The 19,690-nt window shown below is 38.7% G+C and overlaps 1 protein-coding gene across 3 annotated transcripts; it reads left to right on the top strand.

Moving 5' to 3' along the window:
• The first annotated feature begins 323 nt into the window (after positions 1–323).
• On the top strand, positions 324–15,848 carry LOC114454188 (SHC-transforming protein 1-like). 3 transcript variants are annotated; one of them, XM_028434460.1, is made up of 15 exons: positions 324–414; positions 1,455–1,684; positions 1,877–1,935; positions 2,004–2,491; positions 5,532–5,602; positions 7,523–7,586; positions 7,673–7,792; positions 7,887–7,940; positions 11,886–11,937; positions 12,018–12,141; positions 12,220–12,355; positions 13,265–13,337; positions 13,527–13,623; positions 14,594–14,741; positions 15,584–15,848. In XM_028434460.1, the coding sequence occupies exons 3-15, from the start codon at positions 1,887–1,889 to the stop codon at positions 15,710–15,712; spliced, it is 1,605 nt and encodes a 534-aa protein (XP_028290261.1). In that variant the 5' UTR covers positions 324–414; positions 1,455–1,684; positions 1,877–1,886; the 3' UTR covers positions 15,713–15,848. The 3 variants fall into 3 exon arrangements, with proteins under 3 accessions (XP_028290261.1, XP_028290280.1, XP_028290271.1); XM_028434479.1 differs by having other exon boundaries at positions 13,527–13,607; positions 15,584–15,716; XM_028434470.1 differs by having other exon boundaries at positions 362–414; positions 1,452–1,684.
• Positions 15,849–19,690: the final 3,842 nt, after the last annotated feature.

A 19,690-nucleotide genomic window follows, 5' to 3' on the forward strand; every position in this document is an offset into this window, starting at 1 on the left:
TATATTATTATTTTGTTTTTAATGCTACACATTTATTTTGTTCCATTACATTGCTTTCACTTTATCAAATACCTAGAAGGCAGTTTTAGATTCAGAAATCCTGCTAAAACGCATCTAAATTAGATAAAAATGTCATACAGCTGTGCATAAAGATTACAGGGGGTGGGGCATCAATTTTTACATTTTTTTTGGACACTACTATATTATAATCAAGGCAAATGTGAAACATTTCATTGTATCAAAAAAGTTAAAATAGCAATGTATATTAATTTAGTGGTCAAATTTATATATATATATAAAAAAATTATGCTATAGAAAACTTCTTTCAGAAATGTTACCAGACATTCCGACAGACCCTGAACACAACACTGGGCCTCTGCAGGTCAAACACCATCACGATGACGCTGCTTTAAAGTGAGTAAAAAAACTACTTTTACTACTTTTGTAAATGGAATTTTACCAAGAAAAACGGTTGTTATAACCATGAAAAATGTTAATTTGTTAGTTGTACCATTCAAAAAAAAAGAAATAAAAGTTTAATACATTTTAAAAAACTTTTCAACGGCAGTGTTAGCTAAACTTATCATCAACTTTGCATTTTAAACACTTTCTAAAAATAGATAAAATAGTCCATAAACCCCTTTTGTAGTGATGAATATAAACCACTCGATTTACTTTTTTTCCCCCATTTACATTAAATTAAATAATTAATAAATAGTCGTCTGTTCATAAAGGTAGTCAACAAATTGCTTCTTGTAAACTTATATCTCAATTAGAAATCCCTGTTTTATTCGCATTGGTTTGCTTTAAACTAGTTGTTTGCTGTAAAATCTGTCCGGGTTTAAAATATATTTATTGTACATGAGTTGAGCAACTGCAGTGAAGCAAACTGCAGTTTTAAATAATGACCACCAGGTGGCGATAGAACTGCCTTTTGAATTAAGCACGTCAGTGTTTGAGGACCTTGTAATCCTATTAAAATGCAAGCTGTTGGTTTCATGTGGTTTTTTAGCTCAGTAGAAGTAAACTTGTTAACAGACAGCACTTGCTCTGGCACCACATATTAATAATGTAATAGTCGATGGCTAGAGCAAATATGAACACAAATATCCCTTGTCCTGTCTATTAAAGCTGGTTATTTAAATAAAAATAGACTTGACTTGTTTTTCTGACCTATTTTCAGAAACCAGGAAAAGAAAATCTAATTTAGCGTAAGAAAGTAATCGCAATAATCTAGTCACAAGACACTTTAATGTTCAGGATAAAGGAGTACAGGTGTGTGTGTGTGTGTGTGTGTGTGTGTGTGTGTGTGTGTGTGTGTGTGTGTGTGTGTGTGCAGCATGAGTCACCCTGCCCGCCTGTGATTGGATGGTAGTTTGTGGGTGAGGGGAGGGGAGTGGGAGCCTCAGAGGGCCCCTGTCAATCTCTGCTCTGCTTCATTCATCTGCAAGCAGCGTCATCGAGAGAGAGAGAGAGAGAGGAAGTGAGCGAGGATTTCATTCACAAAAAGAGAAAGTTCATTCATAAAATCGATGAGGATCTTCTGCGAGGAAAGGGAAGAGGAAAGTTGCTGTGGAGGAGCAGAGCGGGAAGCCTCTCTGCTGACTGAAGCAGTGTGGATGAGCATGATGGGACAACCGCTGTGCTCTGAGTGACTGCACAGGAACACCCCAGTCCCATGCTGGTGAGTTCAATCAAGTGGAATCTGTGGGAATCCCTTTGAATTTGAGTTTGATTTGGTTTTTCATGCATTGCATCAATTGTAGAACTGGTTTGACCTCAAATTCCACCATCGGAGGTGACATTTTTTCCAGCAAAACTTCAAACAAGTACAGAAATGTATAGATTTTTTCCCGCTCTATTTTGCTTCTTTCAGTCACCTGATTATGCGAGAGCGAACCACTTCCAAATCCCCACCAGGACTCCCAGCAGCAGGTCAGGTTCACACTTGGGTATAAAATCAGCTCATTAGTGTTAAATGAGAAAGTCCCAATCTTTCTCAGGTATGCTAAAACGGACTAAATACAGTCGTCTGCGCAACGATTCTCTGACTTCTCTGGAGGATAACTCCCAAAGGATGGTGCCCCAGAAAAGTGACCACCAGTGCTCGGAGTCGGACTTTGCTCTGCTGCATCCTGAGAAGTCGACTCACCTCAGGCCTTCAACTCTGAAAGAGTTCATCCCTCGAGTGGCGAACATCCGTCTGCAGAGTACCATCGCCCCACACGCTCTGAGAGGACCTGATGGTGGACCATCTGACGGACCCTTATCCCGGTCCAACCCAGGACCTGATGAGAGGTCCTCCGCTGATCCCGATCTGAGTCACCCGGCTCTGTGCTGCATTCAAAGACCCATAACCCTGCACAAGATGTCCAGCATCTGTCCTGCCCTCACTGAACCCAGAGGCAGTCATTGCTGTCTGAAGGAGCTCTCTGCTGCACATTGTGCTGTCATAGGGATGAAGAGTAGAGCCCTTCATCATCACATCAAGGTAAAACAAACACATCTGAACTGTGTGCTTTGCCTCATTTATCTCTTATCGGGTTCCAACACGTCTGTTTAACAAAGTTGCCTCTTTAATTATCACACTTTTAAGGCTAAGCGATATGGACCAAAACTCATATCTCAATATTTTTTCTCAAAATGGCAAGATGCGATATAAATCTCTATATTTTAACTCAAAATCTAACCAGAAAGACAATTCTTGGTTAAATTTGCTGATGCAAAATGCCACACAAGCACATTTATTAACAAACAGCTGCACAATATGTGCCACTTGTGTTTTTTTCTCCTGTAAAGGACAGCACGTGTGAGTGAGTTTTGTCATGTGGCTTGTTTAGGGGAAGGTCTGGGTTAGAACACACTCAGAAATCCATATAACTGTGATTTTTATGCTGTTCTGAGATGTAGCGAAATCAGCGACTCCTAAAATGAGTATTTTATTACAAAATGAGCTATAAAAAAACAAACGATTCGATGTTCGATACTAGCTGTGTTTCCATTACCTTTGGAAATGAGCAAAATCCAAATAACGTGACAAAAACTGGTAATGCAAACTCCTGAATTTTGAAAAAGCACTCAAATATTGGTTTTTACGCTTTCATGAGGAGGAATTTTAGACGTATGTGTTGCAAAATTCTTTCCACAATTACACGTCACATGACTCGACGTATCTGGTCACATGACCACTTCTAATATGGCGCGTTTAGAAAAATCACTTTCATTTTGCAAAAATCTGTAATGGAAATGCAGATATTGTAATTTTCTTTATCACCACAATGGAAAACTCGATGTACAGTATCTTGAATCTCGATATATTGCCCAGGCCTACACACACTGTGATTCTTACCAAGACAGACACGTGAAACTAACTCCATCTTTCTCTCTCTCACGCCAGCATCGCTCTTACTTTCATGCATCCACCCCCTCCCTCTCACTCAGACCTTCCTGTGTAGGCAGTAGTGACTCATCACAGCTTTCTGCTCCGCTTTGACCAGCTCTGTGTGTGTGTGTGTGTGTGTGTGTGTGTGTGTGTGTGTGTGTGTGTGTGTGTGTGTGTGTGTGTGTGTGTCCGCTCTCAGCAGAGCTTAGCCTGTCCTGGAGCTGCAGGTTTTCACCCCCATGACTGAGTAACTGTAAAGTGACCACAGAATGGAGCGCATGTACATTACACATCCGCACCACTCAGCCTGCTGCACCCACGCACACTATGTTGATTAAAGTCTGGTGTCATCAATAGACTTACTCATCGTGCCTCCAGGCTAACGGCGGTGCTCAAACAGCCAATAAACACAGAGCTGAGCAACGCTGGCCCAATAAGATTAAACACTGAAACATTCCGGATATTTAGAACGTGTTTCTATACTTCATTCTTACCGGAATTTCTTGTGTGAAAGAAAGACAGTGATTCATTTGATGTCATTTTTGTTCTGGTTTGTTTATGGTGTCACTCGGCAGGACATCATCTGTATTCTGGTGTTTCGGTGGAAAGCCACATCAACAACATCTGGCATTGTTTCAGCACAACTTTCATTCTGTGGAAACACCAGAGAAGTGTTGGGATGTCTTCATGGTCACACTGGCACCAGTAGTGAATTAGAACAGCTTTTGGATGAAATACAGATGCAGTTTAAAAATGTTATGGATCATTGCAAGCAGCTTTAAACTGTCCCAGGAGTGCATTTGTATTTAAAAGCAGGTTTGATCAGGATGAGTAGATCTGCTAGGGCTGGGCAATATATCGAGTTTTCTATTTTGGCGATATAGAAACTGACAATGTCGCCTCTATCGAGATATATCGTTTTTTAAAGTTTTTTTGACTTGTTTTGATTTATACAATCACACAGTATGAATGTCCTCCTGATACACCTTTTTCACTTTCAATACGATACCGATATTGCAGCCTTGAGTATTGGCCAATATTGATCCAATACAATATCAGCATGAATCATACATACTTTTATTACTTGTTTTGTTGTGTGGAATGTGAGAAAAGTCTTGATCAAGTGATGTTAATCAAACAGAGAACAACAGTCAGCAACAGTAGGAATGAGAAAAACTTGACTCATTTATTATTAACTAATTGGTTACATACATTTTAACCTTCAACATAATATCTACAGTATTCTATAATTTAATCAATATAATATAATATATATATCTGAGATTTTAGATGCAGTCCGATAAAATCCGATATTCGTTTTCTGGTTGATAACGGATCGATATTCGATATCAATATCGTATTGGGACACCCCTATCACACAGTACAAATCATATTATAAAAGTATTTAATATTATTCACAGAGTACAGTTAAACAATGTCATTTTTTTTACAATTTTTCCATATTTCTCAGGTATATAGTTTAAGGCAGTGGCTATCCGTACGGTTGCCGTATCAATATACCAACATTCTATCCGTACGCAGCGCCCCTCATTGGTCAGTTTTGGTCACGTGACTACGACTAAACCTCACCCTAACCCTAAAAATTGTTGCGATATAGGGTTATAACCTAACCCTAACCCTTAGACGCTACGTACGCGTACTTTGGTAAACGCATACTGTCATATTTTTGGCGCTTATTTTGTATTAAAATACTAATTTTAGAAGTTGCTGCTTTCACTACTTCTCAGAGCAGCATGAAAAGCACAGTTAAATGGATCACTGAGTGTGTCCTAACCCAGGCCTTCCCCTAAACAAGCCACATTACAGAACTCACTCACATGTGCTGTCCCTTAGAGGAGCAAAAAAAAGTGACGAATATTGTGCAGCTGTTTGTTAATAAATGTGCCTGTATGGCATTTTTCATCAGCATACTTAACCCAGCATTGTCTTACTAGTCAGAATTTATTAAGTTAAAAATATTGAGATTAATATCGTATATCGTCATTTCAAGACATGAGTTTTGGTTCATATCTCCCAGCTCTAGTGGATACTTGTCGAACAAATGATGAAATATTTTTCCCCGTCTGTTTAGCATCTGTGTGGTTTCTCAGTCTCACCAATGACAACCTCCTTGTTGTCCTTTCCACAGTATATGGGTAGTGTGGAGGTGACCCAGTCCATGAGAACTCTTGACTTTGATACCAGGATGCTAGTCACAAGGTAGGACGTTCTGTGCACACACACACACACACACACACACACACACACACACACACACACACACACACACACACACACAGTGTCCATCTAACCATTGATATGTTCCGGTATTTGAAGGGAAATTAGTTTTGGCTTTGGAGCTTCATGGAGGAAGCTTATAGATTTATTTACCGAAGTCTATCTAAAATGACAAAATCAAATTATTTGTGCGATGTTTGTCAAACCGGAGCTTTCTGCCCATCATTTGACATCAACATCCGAGCGCAGGATACCCAAACACAGTTTGTTCTGTTCTAAAGAACGACGCATAAGATCTAATTACACACATTCTCTGTGAATGATTCTGAGGAGAGACTTCAGTGGAAGTCCTGCAGTCAGTTTTCAAGGAAGCATTTCTTCTTTCTAGTGAGTGGCGTGATTTTGTGAAGTTCTCTGAAGTGTGGGGCCATGCTGGAAAGCTTTAATGGTGCCGCTGGTCACCAGTGGTTCATCTGTGATGATTGTGGCTCTACTTTGGTTCTACAGTTGATTTAATAGATAGAAATCTATTGTTTGCAGGGTAACTGGAATCAAAACACCACATTGGTTTATTATTTACAAGAATCCATTACATTTCAGGAAGCAACGGATTTAAGGATAAAATCTGTTTAAATATAGTCATTTTGCTCTTTGTTTTAATTCTAATGAGCTAAAACTGGATTTAAAGACAGAAATAAACAGCCATTTTGAATTATTGTCTACTCTGGATGTCTTTCTTGGTAGTTTATTTTTGGGTAAGTTTAATTCATTAACTTCCTTATGTGAGCTGAGTTTTAGTGCCTTGGTTTTGCTAATGAATCAATTTCCAAATTCAAATCTATGTATTTTTTATTTGTCCATTTATTTTATTTACTTTAGATTTAATATTTTTATTGGGCAGTTTAGGTTATTTTCTTTACAGACATTCCTTTTTTTTTATAGAAACTGTTTTTATTAGTTATTTTTTTAACCTTTGACGTCATAAAGAAATCATTACATTTTAAATTGTCACTGATTTTATCTTTTTGTAGCATTGCGGCGATAATGAAATATGTTTTCAGCTTGCTAATTTGATCATAACTTTCTTGTTTTGCCCAGATTTTTTTAGTTATTCTCTTTAAAATTTAGTGCAACCACGATTTATACGTGTCAGATAATTAGAGACTTTTGTTAAGTTTACACACGTTTAATGTAAATTTGATACAACTTAAGTTGTGAGTGAATTCATCAGATGCATTGGCTTGATAGCAAACTGTTTAAACTATGAAACACTGTATAATGAGTCCCGGTATTCAGGGCTGGGCGATATGGACCAAAACTCATATCTCAATATGTTTTTCTCAAAATGGCGACATACGATATAAATCTCAATATTTTTAACTCAGTGAAATCTGACCCGAGAAACAATTCTTGGTTAAATTTGCTGTTGAAATATGCCACACAGGCACAGTTATTAACAAACAGCTGCACAATATGTGCCACTTTTGGCTGTTTGTCCTCTGAGGGACAGCACGTGTGAGTGAGTTCTGTAGTGTGACTTGTTTAGGAGAAGGTGTGGGTTAGGATGCACTCAGCTGTCCATTTAACTGATTTTCATGCTCTTTTGAAAAGTGACGAATGTGGCAACTCCTAAAACAAGTGTTTTATACGCTATGTTAAAAAAAGATGTGATATTTGATATTGTAATTTTCTATATTGCCAAAATATACCGATATTTTAAAAAAAAAGTAACTTTAAATCATCCTAAAGGCCCTTGTGGTTGAGTTACATATGCAGCTGTTTGCTGTTGATGAGTCTCTTGTGATGTTTCCTTCCTCTCATGTTCGTGCGCGTAAGTCACATGTTAGATTCATACAAAGATGCCTCTGTGCTCATTGTGTGTGTGTGTGTGTGTGTGTGTAGAGAGGCAATCAGCCGACTTTGTGAGAGGACATTTAGTGGGAAATCAGCAATAAAACCTAAAAAGGTAAGGTGACGCGCACACACACACACACACACACACACTAGGCACTCATCAGGGCCCTAACTGGGGCTGATCTTTGTCATCATCAGCCTGTATGTAAAGGGGCGTCCGCTGGTCTGGGTCAAATCAACCTTCAGTTCTCCGGGAGCAGAATCATCCTCAGCGTCTCCACAGACAGTGTCACTCTGATTGCTGCCTCCTCTTTGCAGGTGACGCACTAAACTCACTCACACACACACATACATACCTCAGTCCTGTATCATCACAAAAAAAAGAAACTTCCTGTTTCATCTTCTTCCCCAGACAATCGCCCACCATCCGATGCAGGCCATTTCATTTGCCTCTGGAGGCGACTCAGTAGGTTTCAGACCGAGCAAACCAGCATCATCGTGACATTCACAAAAAAGCATATTTTTTTTCCAACACACAGAGACAGACGAGACATCCACTTACTCTTTTGGTGAAAATACAAAGCCTGTTAAAAGGACGACAAGAGAAAAGTAGAACGGTCACTCGGTTCAGACCTGGTGTGAGCGCCGCTGACTCTTAGTGCAGAGTTTGTGTGCTCGAATCCCACTGATGAACTCTGCAGTTAGACTGGTGACCTATGCAGGGATAACGTAAGCAGGGATAAGCAGGTATGAGACTGCATGAGAAAAATAAATCTGTGACTACGTGCAAACTCTGCCAAGAGTCTATCCCACAAGCATACCACTAAAAAAATATATATATTAATAATCATAAAAACTCCAAACTATTTGTATTAAATTCATATAGATTGAGAAAATGTATGTTTAACTCTCAAAATTAAGTCACATTATTCTTTTGACCTTAGGATAGAAACAAAGCTCATTAGCTTATGCAAAGATTTGGATTTTTGCTAACACTTAACTTGAAGTTTTATAATACAATAGCCATCTCAAAGTGCTATAAAAAATCTAAAACTCAAAAATGAAGTGTGGTTCGCTAAATTATGACACCTTTGGAGATATGTTGGTTTTGGGTTACGTAGAGTGATCTAGTGGATTAAGGTGAGGGTTAACCATATTCATGCTAATTCATAATAATGAAAGCTTAATGTCAGCCTGATGTATAACACTTCAAGTAAAGTGTTACCCTATTTTGTTCTTAAAGATGCAGTATGTAAGTTTTTTTTTTGCTTCATTTGGTCAAAAAACTATATCTCCTTTAAACATATTGTGATCCAAAGTGTTCTGAAAGGACAGTGTAATTTTGCAGCTTCTCTTGGCCCTCTATATAAACTTTAGAAATCCAGGAGCTTGACGCAACTTTTCAACCAATCAGAGATCTTTTCACTAACAGGGTGCTCCATGAGCAGCCGCTGCTCAGGGCAGTAACTACAGAGTGATCCTTGCATTCATGTTAGAGTCTCGGTCTAAAACATCAGAAAACTCCAATTACACCAAATAAAGTTCCTACATTTGTCACTAGTCTCTACTGGGAAAAAGTTGCTAAGAGCTCCACAGTTGTGCCTGTACATGAGGGGAGGGTGGAGCGTGGTTGTTTCTATACAAGTCTCACGATTCTACATACTGCAGCTTTAAGCTGTCTAAATTACATTTTTAAGACAAATAGGACAAAAAGATCAAGTCTTATCCTGTGGGAAACAATTTACTTATGTATTTATTTGGCAGGGACAATGCAATTCAACATAGATACAGAAGTTTGCAGCTGATGTGATGCACAAAGAGTATGTAGCTAATGCTAGTTCACAACTCCTGTCCCTGGTTGGGCCATTCTACTACTGTGAAATACAGTCAAATTGATTAAGTACTTCCTCTTTTTCCCTCTCTCTCTCTCTCTCTCCAAATATAGGGCATATTATATCCACATGACAGAATTCAGGCTAGTCACGCGGGGTAAACATTTCCTGTAGCCTGATTTTAGCGTGCCCTTGATGCACATGGAAAAAAAATCAATCCCATTCAGTTGGGCTCAAACAAAACAAACACTGTAATGTTTGATAGGTGTTTTCTGTTTTTTAACATAACTAGAGTGGAAGAAAGCATGCAGAAAGGCTTCGTCTGAACTGTGGCTGGGATTATAGCTCACTGTTTAATTGATTAGTTGAAATATTCTTGTAGTGTGCTCTAAGCCTCCGCTCAGCTGGCTGTGCCTGGAGGAACGCAGAGAAGGGAATTAAAATCAGTCTGCCACAGACGCTGTCGGAGACGCATTAGAAGCCGACACTGCTCGTATCAGTGTGAAGACTGGGTGAATTAATCACACAATGGACATGCTGGGCCGTTCACAGATAACTCTTAATGTGTTTCATTGAATTAAATATGCTGCTTGCTACAGAGCTGAGAATAGATCCCTGCGTATTCAAACACACCCACACACGACAGAAGCCATTCTGTCAATAGTTTAAGGAAGAGAGAGTTATCTTTGAGTTATAGTTGGGTTGAAAAGGGGTGAAACATTTCTGGTAAATTTCAACTGGAAGTTATGCTTGGGAATTTTGGGCATATTCAAAATTAGAAAATTTTCATGGGAAATATTTGATGGAATCAGTATCATTATTATTATTATTATTTAAATATTAGCATCCATGCAATGTAATACAATTAAAGTAAACCTTTACAATTATTGAAGTTTTGTAAGAATCTTGTTTTTTAGGACTTGCAACAAGTGATATGATCTTAAACATAAAAAAAAAATATATATATATGATTTCAACTCAATATCTTTATAACCAAAAATCTGTGTGGCACAAAAACAGCAGCACTGATAGCAATAACTGTTCTTCATGCAACTTCAAGTTTACTTAAATTATTTGATTGAACAGTCAATTCTCAACAACCTCCTCTCTCTAAAAAGAAAATAAAAAATGAAAATTGGCCACCAACTTGTCAGATTTTTTCAAGGATACTTGTTTAAGTCAAGAAGATGCTAAAATATATATTGTTTTTTTTTTTCTTTTTTCAAATCTGCATTTAACATCCCTGTTTAGGGTAAACCTTCAAATTTGTAAATTCTGCATTAATTCCCATTGAAATTTTCTCATTTCCAACTAGTTACAGTATAGTAAGGAAAGGGAAATGTCTTTGTATAGCACAATTCATACACGAGGCAATCCAATGTGCTTTACATGATTAAAAAGTGTAACTGAAAACATTAAACGGTTTAAAAACCCGTAAGAATATTCAAATCAGTAGAGTAACAGAAGGGACAGATTTAAGTTATGTTAGGTTTAAAAACACAGATATACTGTTACACTGTATGGTTTCCATTTCTATCCTAGCCTTGAGTACATTGGTAGAGAGTGGAAGGGACAGAGCTGCCATTCAAGGTCGGCTTGACTCTAACTGTCTTTATAGTGACAAATATAATGAGGAAAAAGGTCGAGACAAAAAGAGAACATTTCACTGGTGGTTGCTGCCGTGCCGGCCTGGGTTTCATATTTCTTTATTCAAACTGTGTTATTCATTGTCTTTGTATCCCTGTTAGTGGGGTTGGGGTCAGTTATAATTGTAATCACTTAATTGATATTTATTTACAATCATCGTGTAATTCTAATTATAACTGCAAAAAAAAATCTCTTGCTGTCGTAATCGTAATTAAATTGTAATTGAGTTCAGATAATTGACTTTGTAAATGTTATTGCCATGAAAACTATAAAAATTGTCAATTATTTAATGCAAAACTGGGGAACCGCCTTACAGTTCTATGTTCAGTTCTACACATACAGTATGTAGTTAACAATGATTAAAATATCTTTCATATCAAGCTTTCCCACATTTTACCATTTAAAATACATTTAAATAGAGGGGTATACCGACACTTAAAAGGCATAGACCCCCACATAAAAATATTAAAACCTATATTTTCATTGATTAGGAAGCCTTAAACAAGGTAACCAATAGATAGGAAATAAATCAGATGATACATATTTGTTTTTAGTGTATTTTACAGCTGATTTAGGACCCGTTATCATTAGAGATGCTAACAGAAAGCTAACACAAGAGGAAGGGTAACTTTTATTAGGCTATTTATTTCAGGCTCAGTAATTGTGATTAATTGTAATTGAACTTTAGTAATTGAGAGCACAATTGTAATTGTAATGGACTTTCTGATGATACAAAATAATTGCAATTTAATTGCTATTTGAAAAAAATGCTGGTCACTGTAATCGTAATTGAATTGTAATTGAACGTGGATGATTTAAAACGTAATCGTAAATGAAAATCGACCCCAACCCTGCCTGTTAGTGATGATGAGCTATTCATGTGTATCATCTCATGTTGAGTCAATGTTCTTTTCCTTTGAACTCATTTGTAGGATATGGCTGAATACATCGCCTACGTTGCCAAGGACCACATCAATCTAAGAGGTGAAACCTGTTAATGATTGAAATACACACTAAAACTGTTCCAACTGGAAGTGTCTTTACACTCTCATCCTGCACGGCAGCCTGTCACATCCTGGAGTGTCCTCACGGTCGAGCCGGAGAAGTCATCGACAGCATCGGCCGAGCGTTTGAAGCTCGCTTCCGCCAACTTCTCAGCCAATCCCAGTGCCTCTCCGCCAGTCCCAGGTCTCTTCCCTTTATCCTCCTGTCGTTGTAACATCTCAGCTTTAGACGTGTCAACATCAGGCAAACGTATGCTTTCAGGTCAGCAGAGACACACATCCACAAACAGTGTCCAAACGAGACCTGCCTGGACCAAAGGGCACAGATGGAGAGTGAGGTCAGGGAGCAGCAGGATTATTATAACGTTATCCAGGGAAACACACCAACAGCTGCAAAGGTAATGGACCTGAGTGACACGTCCTTCTCATTAAGCTACTTTCGCAAATTGTTTCTCGTAAAAAAAACCCACTGTCATCACCTTGAAAAATCTGTAAATACAGGGCGTAATGATACAGAATAGGTATTAAAAGTGTAATTGTATCACTCCAGTAATTATAAAACTGGTAGTTCAATCCCTTGTGTTATTTTATCTCGAATATAGTTCAACTATTGTTTTTTTACTTATGAGTTTTATATTTTGATAGTGCTTCGAGATGACTATTGTTGTAATTTGTGTAAGTAAGTAAGTAAACTTTATTTATATGGTGCTTTTCACAGACAGAAGTCACAAAGTGCATTACAGTGAACACAATGAAATTCAAACCAATAAAATACACGATCATAAAAGCAGCTCTATTGGCTCTGGAAAGCCTGTTTAAAAAAGGAAAGCATGATTTGGTCACGAATCGGCCGAGAACTGTTTTACTACAAAAGTCTGTCTCATTTAGACCATCTCAACTATGGAATAAACTGCCTAAAAAACTGAGGAACTCAACAAATGTGCATGTATATAAAAAAAAAACACTAAAAACCCTGTTGTACATTTGAGATTGAGATTGCTGCTTTTATTCAGGGACCCCAGGAAGGCTAGTAACCACTATTGTGGAAGCTAATGGGAATCTCAATAAACAATAAACAATGAACATCCCACTTTTGAATAATAGGAGAAATGATCTTTAAACTGAAAACGTGCTGAGAAACAACAAAATAAATCCATCAACCAGTTTGTTCCCTGAGTCAGTACAACTTTTCTCTTCTGCTCTAAAGATTTATCACAGAGTTTACCACGTGCAGTGCCTTGCTTTAAAGGCCTGTCAGTCAGGTGCTGTGACGTGTGTGTATGACTCATCTGATGCTGCTGTTGCAGATCTCACTCACACAGCCTGTTTCCATGTATGAGAACTGCACTGTCACAGACGGACCTCTGGCTCCCCCTTCAGGTGAAGTACATTACTGACCTGATCAAGTTAACTCAACGCTTTATGTAGTAATATAACACATTTGTAACACATCTTGCTTATAAGGATACTTATAAACTGTGGTTTTAGACTAAAATACACCCAGTAGAACATACATTTTCTAAATTATGGAGTAACCCTGATCTCATTTGAGCTGATTTTGTTTTCCAGACTTGTGGCAGTGTGAAGTCAATGCTGATCTCAGTGCTCGTCTTTCTGAAACGCAGATTCATGAAAAGATGAAGGAAGAAGGTTGGTTCCATGGCAGGTGGGTTTTTCACATCTGTCATTTACCATCAGTGTTCTCTGGGTACTCTATCAATAAACACCACTGTTAGGCTGATTGGAGTGTGTGTGTGCGTGTGCGTGTGCATGTCTCAGGGTTGGGGGTCAATTATAATTGCTGATTATAATGTAATTAAAAACAAACGTGCGAAACCATGTTACATGTCTATGGCTTACACATGCATAGTTTACACTGGGATTCATAATCTATCTTAGTGTAGGCCTCATAGATCAATAACTAAAAGATCATTTGCTCGAGAAAAAGAAAAAAAAAGATGTAAAAAGTTGATATTGCTACTCAAAAGTTTGTTTTGATCTTCACGGTAAACACTTTGTTTTTTGACATTCTGGAAAGGTTTTGTGCATTGCATTGATGCATAGAAGTGTTTTCACTTCATTCTTACTGTGCTTTCTTGTGTTTGGTAAAAAAAACAACTCTTGACTTCACAAACTGACAGTAGTGGAGGTTTATTTTGGGGCGATCAGAATCCAGCTGAAATTGAACGTCTCTCAGAGTGAGGTGTTCACAGGGAATAGTGGGAACAAACTACAACAACTTTCCTCTTTGTCTGTCGAAGAAACGCAAGAAATGTTTTTTTTTTTTTTTTTCAAGCGAATTATTTTTGATTTATTGATCTATGAGGCCTACTCTGTCTTTATCTAATAAAAAAAAAAAACTTTTATTTCCAGGAGCTTTAAATCCCTGCAAGTAATTCAAAATGCGACATTTACTAATCTTTGCTTTGGCTTTCAGTTAAATTTGGGCTCCAGTTTAGAATTGATGAATTATGATTCCTGGACTCTGAAGTTGTCTGATCAGGATTTCCAGTTTCTCAGAGTTAACAGAAAATAAAGAGGATGCACTGGCGCAAACGTTAAAAAAATGTTTTTGTCCAGCAACGTGTTATCACTGTGTTCTTGAACAAATTCCTTCTTATTTATGGTGATCACAGGTTGGGAAGGGAGCAGGCGGAGTCTCTTCTCAGCTGTAGCGGTGACTTCCTGGTCAGAGAGAGCAGCTCGGCCTGTGGTCAGTACGTCCTCAGTGGGATGGAGGGAGTCACTGTGAGGCACCTACTGCTGGTGGATCCACACGGACAGGTGAGCCTGTGTTCTCAGCTCTGTTATTATTATTATACATCAATTTGATATAGCGCTTTTCTGGGTACTCAAAGTCGCTTTACAATGAAGGGAGCAGTGTTGGGGTCGGTGCCTTGCTCAAGGCTACCTCTCCAGCTACCAGAAGAACTTCTGTTCTTTTAGTCCATACTGGGACTTGAACCGGCGACCCTCCGGCTCCAAACCCATGTCCCTACGGACTAAGCCACTGCCTCTAGGCTGCATCTGAATAGTCCCTCCTATCTCCTTTCCTATCCACCTTTCCTTAACCCCATGGAAGACCTCACAGGGTTACGGAAACAAGTTAGGAGACTTCCTAAAGGAGTTAGGAAAAGGCCATCATGTTGTTTTTTGAAAAAACTACACATTTCTGAAAATGGACTACTAAAAGTGCATTTATAACACTGTGCCTCTAACCACTGATATAATCTTGAATATCACAAGGTTTGAATGTAAATCAACGGAAAAGAGGAACAAAAATGAAACTAAAGGAACGTCACATTGAGAATGGCTGCTCATACTCACCTTCCACTCAGAAATATGAAATATGTTGAATAAAATAGGAAGGAATTGTGGGGCAGCGTTATCTGGTCTTTTTTGGTAAAGAATGCATCAGAATGCATTCCCAGGCTAAAGGAGGTTATAAAGGAAGCATTGAGCCTCCTTTCCTCAGCTTTTAAAGAATTGGAACACTCCTTATCATGGCCGCCACTTAAACACCTCCGGGGCTTAGGGAAAAGGGGATAGGAGGGACTATTCAGACGCAGCCCTAGTCTGCCCCTCATAAGTGAAGCCCATGTTTGTCTCGTATGTTTTGTGACCAGGTGAGGACTCGTGATCAGGTGTTCCTGAGTGTGAGTCACCTGGTGCGTTTCTACATGGAGAACCAGACGCCCATTGTTTCTGGGAGCAGCGAGCTGTGCCTCAAGCGTCCGATTCCACAAACACACTGACACGCACGTGTTCTGGGAAAGACTTGCCCAAGAAAATGAAGGAAAGTGTTTGTTTTCAAAACGAATGCAGCCTAATGTGAACGCATTGAGGTTTTTAAGCTGCATCCATCCTTTGGGGTCATTTTTTGTCAAATTTGTGTCCATCTGTGTTTTCTCTGTGTCTTGCACTTTGCTGTCTGCAGTTTTTTTTTTAATCTTTCAGCTTTACATCATCTAAGCTCATTTTCTGACATTAGATGAAGTTGCTAGATTTTCTAAATTAATTTCTGATGGCATGTATTTGGACTATTTCCCATGTTTAACTTGTAAAGGTCACTTTTAATGCTTGTAACATTCAGAAAGTAGAATCTAAATGTTTTCATACACTTTGTTTGATTAAAAAGTACAGTTTCTTTATATCAACACCATGCTAGGTATCTTTGAATACACCTTTAATGTCTTTATGAAGTGGATCACTGAAAACATATTTTAATTGACATTTGCCTTCTTTTTTTAACTCTTTTTTTTCAAGGGCTTAGAGTGGTGAAGTAGGGGGAAATTCTCTTCTCCAGGTATTTCTCTTATTTTTCGGTATTTGTTTTATGTCTTATAATGACTTACAAGTATGACTCAAACCACTTTTATATACATAAAGCTACAACAACATAAAAATGATGCTTTCCCCACTGCACAAATATTATTTTCGTCACAAGAGGGTGCTGTGTGATCTGGATAAACGTTTTTCTCGTGGATACTCCATTCTTTAAACTGCGACTCACAACTTGGAATTTTTTCGAATATCTTTGTTATTTTAAACATATTCCATATATATGATCATACATTTTATGATACATCCACTGTATATCCGAACAGTTTTACTGAAAATGTAAGCAACACTTACAATGAAAAACTTAAAATAAAATAATTAAAAAAAAAGATTACTAAATCACCATAAAAAAGATTTAAAAAAAAAAACAAGCAAAACACGAAACAGAAACACACAACTTATATATTTTATATAATCAAATGTAGAAAAAGCTATATTTAGATTTTATTTTTATTTTTTTTTCATGTATCTTATTTGATTCACTGCTGTTTTCATGGCACTAACAATATGTGGCCAAATTGTTCACCAATAAATTCCAATTACAGCTTTTCATTTAGCCTTCACGTTAATAACCAGCCACGATCAATCTTCAACTTTTTGTCGATACATATATATATAAAACTTTTGACTTTTAAAAGTGTTAAACATTGTTCCTTGTCTGTGTTTATTATGCCAATTTCACCTATGATTTGTAATTTGTAAAAGTTTAAGGAGCTAATTAAATTTAAAAGCATGACGAGGTCCTCCATACAGCAGACCCCAGTGATGTGCTGTAGGAAATAGGACCTCATTCTCCAAGACAGAGCATAGCAGCGTGTTCCGTGTGCGTTTGTGCGCACTTTGTTAAATTCATTTTATTTTGTTTAATTTGTTTTAATAATTAGTTTTGGTCTGTTCTGAATGTGTGTCTGTTAATGCTTAAATCTGCAGCTTGTTTAATATTTCATTTCGGTCTCAGTCCCATTTTTCTGTGCTGAACCACAAATCTACACATTCAATTTTGCGTACACGAGATCAGACCTGATGTGAGGTCTGATCGTAGCGTAGGATCACGTCAGGATTGATAAATACCGAAGCTATGGTCGACGCACGTCGTAAGCTCAGATCAGAACGTACAAACGGTTGATAAATGAGGGCCGTGATGTTCCTAAAGGTCTACAGGTCATCAGAGGTCATACCAAAGCGCAAACATTTTTATTTTTGTGTTGTCTTTTTATAAAATAAAAGATGACATGGTCAAGAAATAATTCACTGGACTGTTTTCAGTCTGAGATCCTCATCATTCTCTCCGAGAGCCTCGTAGGGTCTCGCCCACATTAATCACCCCCGGTCCAGATTGTTTGGGCTGAGATCAAGAACCACTGGCAGCTGACTCAAAGAAGGATAAATGCTGACAGGCGATCCGAAAAGAAACGCTGGAAATGTGTTTGTTTAGTCAGATGTTGTCACAAAACTCACAAGCCTTAAACTTTCCATTAAGCCTCAGGTTCAAAAGAAGAGGAAATTACTGCACTGAAGTTTTATCTCCTGCACATTCTTTACACAGTTTGTGCTGACAATAATTAGGATCATTTGATACACTCCGTCAACAGAACAAAAGTGCTTCTGCCCTCGCTGATAATCAGACACTATCTGCCCATCTGAACTTAACCACAGAAGTGTGAAATTTAGCCAGTCGTCTGCCAAGTGCACTTCTTTTTTCTGCAGTGATTTCTTCAAGTTATACCAGCCTCACCCAGACAGCACGCCAAGAAAAACACTGACCCAGTGTGAAGATGACATTTTCAAAAAAAATAGTAAGGCTTGCGCTAGGTCACGTGTCGTCAAACCAGTGAGGTCACTGTGAAATCCACAGCCGGCCACCCGTGTGTGTGTGTGTGTGTTTCTTTTAAAGTATGTTGTTCCACTGTTTGGATTTCTATGGCAGCAGAGGTGGGCACTTAGGTCCTTGAGTTTGCATGTTCTCCCTGCACTGGATTTCTCTGGTTTCCTCCAACCATCCAAACACACAGATATTAGGTTCATTGTTATGTTAAGAAAGCCTGAAAGAGCCAACGTTTGTGTTTGTCTTGTGATGGACCTTAAGTACAAAAAAAAATTACATTCTTTAGAGCGGTGGTTCTCAAACTGGGGTCTGAAGACCCCCGGGGGTATACGCAGAGTTTGTCGGGGGCAGGGGGAGCATTGCCCCCCAGTGGTTAAAAGTTTTCATTAGTTTTTCCACATTTGAAAGCTTTCAGTGAAATGGTCCCAAACTCTTAAGACTTTAGGTTGGTTCTTCTTCTGCTGCGCAATTCTTCTTCACAATCTAAATGGTGAAGCGACACTGCGCCCAGTAGTTCATGTATTTTTTCTTTTGCCCTTCCTAGCAAGAATCTCCTATCCCCTATGCCTGGGGGTCCTCGAGCTGTAGTTTGAGGGTCCGTGAAATATTTTTCTGTAATGTATAAATACATGTGTGGAGCAATGCACCGATAAAACAAACATACTTTGCATGTAAAGTATCGACCCAATCTTACGAATGGAATAATGTGACACTGTCACAAAAATGAAAGAATCAATAGTTTTGTGCATGGCTGCACTTTTGTGGTGCTCCAAGACATTATTGTTTTATGGTGAAACATGTCTTTTTTCTGCTGCTTGGACTTAAATTCAAGCTGATGTATTTAAAGGCACAACGCAGACTTTTTGACCTAAAGAGTTGACCCATATGAGTTATTTTAAATGATTCCTCAGGCCAATAAACAATGCTTGACAGTATCAATGCTCCAAGCGGGGCTTCCCTCTTGAAATACAGACTATTTAAGTTTGGAGAGACGGATCGTCTTTGGCCAGGTCATGTGACCTGGAGAATGCCTGGAGAACTTTTCAACTTTACGGCAGTCACATGACCACAGGCTCGGATATACATAGTTCCCACATGACGTCACAACATACGGGCATTTCACAATTGTTGTGGGCTACCGAAACGAGTTCAGCCTCTGTTTACAGCCAAAAGAGCACAATATGGTAGTTTCGTGTTGGGTTAATGGTGCACTAATTGCCATGATAGTTGAGTTAAACGTGGATTTTTTAGAGAGGGAAGTCGGCAAGTCAGATCTGTAACTTAGGGATAAGGATTGGCTCTCAGGCGGTCGAGCGAGAGTGCGAAGCGGGCAGGGTGTGAGGCGTGGCGGGCCGAGCACCCGGTCTCTGGCGGCGGGGAGAGGAGGGTGCCGACGGCTACTCCTCCAGCCGCGGCGCGAGCCCAGCCCCGCTTCGCACTCTAGCCCGACTGACCCAGCCCTTAGAGCCAATCCTTATCCCAAAGTTACAGGTCAACTACTGTCTGCATACAAAATCAAAAGACAAGGGAGGCTGGCCCATCTGACTGTTTGTTGATTTTGCAACAG

The sequence above is a fragment of the Gouania willdenowi genome, chromosome 3 (genome assembly GCF_900634775.1).
Source record: "Gouania willdenowi chromosome 3, fGouWil2.1, whole genome shotgun sequence".
Classification (NCBI taxonomy): domain Eukaryota; kingdom Metazoa; phylum Chordata; class Actinopteri; order Blenniiformes; family Gobiesocidae; genus Gouania; species Gouania willdenowi.

Bases quoted from the DNA above. Each gene is read 5' to 3' on its own strand.
- LOC114454188 (XM_028434460.1), top strand. From the start codon at position 1,887: ATGCGAGAGCGAACCACTTCCAAATCCCCACCAGGACTCCCAGCAGCA. The intron at 2,492-5,531 runs GTAAAACAAACA...TCCTTTCCACAG, and splicing joins CCCTTCATCATCACATCAAG to TATATGGGTAGTGTGGAGGT. The intron at 13,624-14,593 runs GTGGGTTTTTCA...TGGTGATCACAG, and splicing joins GAAGGTTGGTTCCATGGCAG to GTTGGGAAGGGAGCAGGCGG.